This window comes from Hyposmocoma kahamanoa, unplaced genomic scaffold (genome assembly GCF_003589595.1).
Source record: "Hyposmocoma kahamanoa isolate Upper Pololo Valley unplaced genomic scaffold, ASM358959v1 93483, whole genome shotgun sequence".
Lineage (NCBI taxonomy): Eukaryota > Metazoa > Arthropoda > Insecta > Lepidoptera > Cosmopterigidae > Hyposmocoma > Hyposmocoma kahamanoa.
The window spans coordinates 1819-8017 of NW_020654849.1; the positions used below are offsets into that span (position 1 = coordinate 1819).

The following is a 6199-nucleotide window of genomic DNA, read 5'->3' on the forward strand; positions in this document are numbered from 1 at the left end:
CAGGGCAATGCGAAGGACTCGTCCCGGTACCCCGTCCGGGCCGGGGGCTTTCTTCCGCCCCCGCAGCCGTCCCACCGCCCACTCCAACTCCCCCTCAGTAATTTCCGGGGGGGGTTCCTCAGTCTGCCTCCCGTCTGCTCTAGGGGGCACCATGGTCGGTGGGGTGAAGGGCTGCGGTTCGGGAAAGAGGCCCTCCACCACCCGGTTGAGGAGATCGAGCTCCAGTGACTCCATGGGAGATGCGCCGTACATTTTGTTGCGCACAACTTTGTACGGCCTCCCCCATGGGTCCGCGTCCAGGGTGGCCAAGAACTCCTCTTTCGCAGAGTCCTTGGCCCGCCCTATTGCGACCTTCAGGGCCTGTCTCGCGCCCTGAAGGGCGCTGTGGAGCCTTCTCTCCTCACTCCGGGTATGGCGCCTGCGACGGCATCGGCCGTAGGCCCGCTGGGCTGCTGTACTGGCGGTGCGGAGGTCCCCAATCTCCGCGGTCCACCAGTACACCCTCTTTTTGCCCGGGGTCCCTCTGACCCTGGGCATGGCCCTCTCGCAGACGGCGGTCAAGTCTTCCCTGAACTTGACCGCCCTCTGCTCCACGTCGACGGTGGCCGGTGGGGGGGGGCACCACGCCTGGACCATGGCTGCTTCCTCTGCGAGCTCAAGGTCCAGGCGGGTGAGTGCCCATTTGGGAAAGCCCCCCCCGGGGGCCGTATTGGAGGCCGTCGTGAGCGGCATGTGGGAGACCCTCATCCGTATGTATTTGTGGTCGGAGAGGGTCTCCTCGTCCTCCAGGACCTGCCAGCCGGATACTCGCGCGGCTAGTGAGGGGGTCGCGAACGTGACGTCCACGATTGACCCCCCATTTCGCCGCACGCACGTGCTGGCATGACCCCGGTTGAGGACGACCAGCCCTAAGGCTGCCGCCCAATCCTCCAACTCTGGCCCCCTGGCATTGGTGACCGGGGAACCCCACGCAGCGCTCTTGGCGTTGAGGTCCCCCATCACCAACACCGGCGCCGGAGCTGCCCTCCTCACCGCCCTCTCTAGGGTCTCCAGGAAAGCCTGGAATTGGGCCAGGGAGCGATTAGGAGAGAAGTACACCCCAATTAGGATGACTTCTCCCCACCTTGCCGCCACGAACCCTGATCCGCGTTCCTTCACCGCTAGAGGGGGGGAGTTCCCGGCAGTCGACGCCACTATGGCCACCGTCTCCTCCCGATCCCCCGCCCAGTTCCCCCGAGGGGGGACAAAGTATGGCTCCGCCACAGCAGCCACCGCAACCCCCCACTCCGCCATGGCCTGGACCAATAAGTCCTGTGCCCTGGCGCAGTGGTTGAGGTTGCCCTGCAGTATAGTATGGTGGCGTGCTGGCATCACTGCTCCATACTTTGTCCCTCAATAGGGAGGGGGCCTGAGGTCCCCGCCGGCTTGCCCTTGGTGGGGGGGGGGAGCGCAAGATCGCCCCCCCATTACGTGGTCCGCTGGACGGCGGGCCGCGGTGCAGACCGAACACCGCGCGGTCGCCGTGCACCCGGAGGCCGAGTGTCCCACCTGGCCACACCTGAAGCAGAGCCCGCTCCTGTCCACACTAGACGGGCAGAGGGCTCTGGTGTGGCCAATCCCCATGCACCTGAAGCAGCGCATGGGGAGGGGCTCCATCACATGGACCCCGGCGGAGGACCACCCCACCAACAGGCAGCCGGCAGCCGCCACCCGTTGGGCCGCCGTCACCGGGCAGCGGACGAGGGCTGACCCCCTCCCGTTGGGGGCCAGCCTGACGGCTCCCACGCTCACGGCGGACTGGGGGCATTGGCCCTTTGCAGCCACCACCGCCCGGATCTTCTCCGGGGTCACCGACTCGTCAAAGCCGGTGACCCTTAGATCGGCGGTTTTGGTAGGCCGCGTTACTGCCGCCAACCCCCCTATCACCTCCTCTAGCTTGGCCGCCAGGGTGTCGGCCTTCTCTGCGCTGGTCGCCCCGGGCACCTCGACTATGCGGGCACCCGTCTGGGTGTTCCGCACCCGCACGTGCGGGATGCCGAGGCTGCCCAAATCGACCGCAGCGGTCGCCGCCTCTAGGACCCCCTTGTAAGTGACCCCTTTTTCCGCCACCGCTTCGGGCCTCAGTGTGATCACCACCGCCGATGATTTCGGGGTGGCGAGAGCCCTGGGTCTGGGAGCCGTCTTGGGGGCCGCCTTGGCGGGGGCCCGTGCCGCTTGGATGGCGGCAGCTGCCGTTTTGGCCTTCCTGGCCTTGCGGCCGACTACCTGTGACCAGGGCGTTTCTGCGTGGTCAGTCGGCATGGAGGCCGCCATGTCAGGGCCGGCACGGACGGCGGGAACAGCGAGTGGCGCCGCAGGAGGGGCAGCAGTAGCCTTCGGCGGGGGAGCCTTCCTCTTGGCCTTTTTGTTGGGCCGCGGGTCAGTAGGCGCGTTTCGGGCCGGGGAGAGGCCCGGTGTCGACTCGGGGGCCGCGGCGGAGGGAAGCAACCTCGGGGCGGCTGCGGCGATGGCGGTGGCAGCAGGCGTCGCCTCGGAGGCGGGCGCACTACTTCGGCCGCCTAGGGGAGGCCTTAGGGACTCCGCGGGGAGGCGTCTTTCGATGTCCCCCAAGCGGGCGTCCATCATATTTCTCATGGAGGAGAAAATGTCCCGCCTGAGGTCATCGATGGCCTCCCTCACACCCGCGTGCATCACCGCGGAGCTGGACGGCGGTGGGGCCACCTGCGCCTTGGCCTTGGCCGTGGCGGTGGAGTAGGCCCCCCTCAGGGCCTTGAACTCCGCCTCTAGGGCAGCGAGCTGCCTCCTCATCTGGCGGTTGTCCTCCGACATCCGCCGCGCCGCCTCCGTCGCCGTCTCTCCAAGATGGAGAGAGTCAATGGCTCTCTCCACCTTTTTGACGGCCTCTTTAATTGCTTTGATCACCGTCCCCTTGAGATTAGAGGACTTGGCGGTCTCCGCCAATATTGTCGCGAGGCCGTCTCGCGCCTCCTGGGCCTGGACCTCGCTCATGATGCCCGCCGTACCTTCGGGTTCAGCCTCCCCAGCCTTTCCTGGGCGCTTAAGAGCCTCCTTGAAGAATGCGGCATCCGTCTCTTTCTGGAGGGCGTTCCACTCTGCTGAGCTGGAACGGCCTCTCCCTGCCGCCGCCGGACCGGGGTGGGTCTTCCCGGGGACCCTGGGCCTGCCCCTACGGGCCGTGCTGATCTTTGGTGCCCTTTCGGGCTCCTGAGGTTCGTTCGACGGGGGGGCGGCACGCTTGGCGGCCCTTGACGATCCCTTCTCTCCGGCTGACCCGGAGCGCGAAACCGCGCGTGAATTCCCCTTAGAGAGGGTGGGCTCTCCGTCTGAAGAGGCCGAGAGCATCGTCTCACCCTCAGACTCATTATCGGAGAGAATCCTCACCTCCACATTGGAGGCCTTCGTGCGATCCAAATTGTGTGCAAAATCATTGTCCGTTCGAGTGCGATGTTCGTGTTCACGAGGGTCGACTTCTGGCCGACCCACGAGGCAGTTTTTGCCCCCCCCAGAGTACGAGGGGCTGCCACCCGCCGAGGCGGATGGGCGGGATTCCCCCTTTCGGGGACCCGCCTGGGGACCATTTTCAAAACGTGCCTGTTCCATGTTGTGTGAGCTTTGAAAGGGGGTGAGCTCCCCACTGGGGCGCCCTAACGGCTGGATACCCTCCAGCCATTCATCCCATCGCCGGGCGCTAGAGCTTAGGATTGGGGTAATTTTTATAGAGGTTTTCTTCCTCGCGGCCCCCCTCTCAGTGAGGACGACCCCCGGTCCCGCTCCATGCGGGATTACGGGTTGGCCGGAGCCGATCTTAAGACCGAACACCGCCCACCGCCTCGGGTGCGAGTTAGATAGCGCCGGACAGAACCTGCGCTATCTTCCTCCCCTCCCAGTGCTGGTTTTGGTCCGCGCCGGCCGAAGCCGGTAACTCCCATATCTGGGAGTCGTTCCCCTATCCGCCACCTGGGGACGCGTCCGATGGCAGACCAGCAACTGCACACGGAGTTTATTCACACCTGCCTTAACTCCCAAGGGTCGGCATGTGACACTCGCCAGACGTTCGAAGTTCCTGGATTATGAATCATCGTGAGGTTTTAATTAAAATTGCTGTCTTGAGTTGTGTTTTTAAGTATCCAGATGGGACCCCCAGAAACTAAGCGTAGTTCCAGTAGCGCCTTCGCGTACTAAACGCACTTTTACTTTTTTAGCCAACACGGCCGCCAAGTGGGGCAAAAATAATAGAATAGAATAGAAACCATTTATTACAAAACGCCACAGCACAAAAAAGATAAGGCTAAATTAAAACGAAAATAAAATAGAATAACAAAATAAATAATAAAAATAAATTAAAAATAAAATCTTAGTAATGGGACTGCAAAGACCACAAACATAGTCAACACTGTTGTGTATTAAGTAGATGTCATGTGTGCGGCCGTGGCGTATGTAAAAAGATCCACTCAGCTAATGTCACCGCCGAGAAAAGGCTTTGACGCTGATTTTTAGTGGACCCTAAAACCGAGTGAGTAGTGAAAAGGACAAACTCCTTATCCAAAAAACGTGGTACACATAGGAATTTAGTAGGTTATAAGTGTTCTATGTAGTGATACGATTTACAATACTAGAACCTGTCTAATAAAGTTTAATGCTCTCTTGTGGACAGGAAGGCGACGCGGCAAGTGGTGGACGCGTGGCTCGTCTCGCACGCGACACCGCCTAGCGCCGAGCTTGCCTCGCCCTCGCGAGCCGGTTCTGGATCCGGAGCCACCACACCTGTCAGGTAAGATGTTTAACTATTTCGGAACTTGGAAGATTTTCGTATTACTGAATTAAGATGATGGCAATTTATTGCATGTCCTAGTGTGTACCCTGCTGCGGACGATCGTTTTGTTTCCGTGTGTAGTAAAATATCCCACATTAACCAATAATTTAACCTTGTTGGGTAGAAGAGGTCACTACCTTTCCTCCTCCTAATTCCTAATTCCAAAATAAGTCAAAACCGCAAACAATTTGTGAACTGTTTAAGGATTGTATCCGATAAATTTTCTCCTATCACAACCTGCTGGTGTCACATTCCTTCATCAATCTCTTGGATACTCCCTTAGACGGTTTTTATCTGACATGGGTTCTTTTCTTACATAATGGCGTTTAATTTAGAATAATTTCCATTGAATGTGGAATACTGAAGTTCTGAAGATTTCATTCATCTGGCAAGTCTTTGCAAGAACCTTTACTAGCTGTCATAGAGTGTTTTGGTACCAAGTAATCATGGTTTTTCTAAATTTTAAAAAGAACGCAGTACAAATAACATTGCCTCCTTACGAATTCATACGAAACAAAAATGTACGTTTTTTCTTCGTACCTTTCGTAATATGTAGCTGTATACGTTTAAGTGCTATTTTGTGTTCGAGTAAGCATGTGTCGTATATATATAATATATATAATATATATATATATAATGTATATATTTTTTTTTATTTATATTAAAACTAAAATCAAATTATTTCATGAGGGATTCCTTTTCAACGTGCTGAAGTGTTTTAAAACAAGACATTTCGATGGATTTTGGCTGAAGTGAGTCTAAAAGATTTATTACACCTTTAGATTTTCTCACAAGAGAAAGAATCGAACAATTTCTGCGGATCCTTGAGACGTCGTACCTATTGAAAAATCGGCCCAAATAAACTTCTGGTCCGTTTCTGAATTATCTGGAAAAGTTTTCCATCTGGTGCTAAAACTTTGTCATTTTACTGTGAAACTGTACTTCGATAAGAGAGGAAGATAATGTCTTTCATGAAATAGTAGAAGAATTCAAAAACCTACGCACATTGTTCTCAGAATTAAAGACGTTTTGGTGCATATCTTAATTAATTTTTATACTTACTTAATGTTTATCTAAAAAAATCTAGTCTTATCGGATCACGAATTTTGAGTACACAGATCGAAGCATGAAATATTTTAATCTAACTTAATCAACAAACTTTCTTCTCTGAATTTTCGATGTATTAAATATATACTTACGAAATATGACATTTTATCATAAACAAAAACTAAATAAGGTTATTTAAAATATGAATTCTTAAAATATGAAATCTAAAACAACTCAAAACGTTGAAACCTACCCATACTTTGTAGCATATTGAGCTCCCCATAACCCTTTTAATCATGCTGCATATTGCACGTCAAA

At 55.2% G+C, this 6199-nt stretch overlaps 1 protein-coding gene across 1 annotated transcript; it reads right to left on the reverse strand.

The window, feature by feature from the left end:
- Window positions 1–1392: 1392 nt before the first annotated feature.
- On the reverse strand, window positions 1393–3621 carry LOC113237722 (serine/arginine repetitive matrix protein 1-like). The gene has a single exon (XM_026474304.1). The coding sequence runs from the start codon at window positions 3619–3621 to the stop codon at window positions 1393–1395; it is 2229 nt and encodes a 742-aa protein (XP_026330089.1).
- Window positions 3622–6199: the final 2578 nt, after the last annotated feature.

Excerpts from the sequence above, each read along its gene's own strand:
- LOC113237722 (XM_026474304.1), bottom strand. The coding sequence starts at position 3,621 with ATGGAACAGGCACGTTTTGAAAATGGTCCCCAGGCGGGTCCCCGAAAG.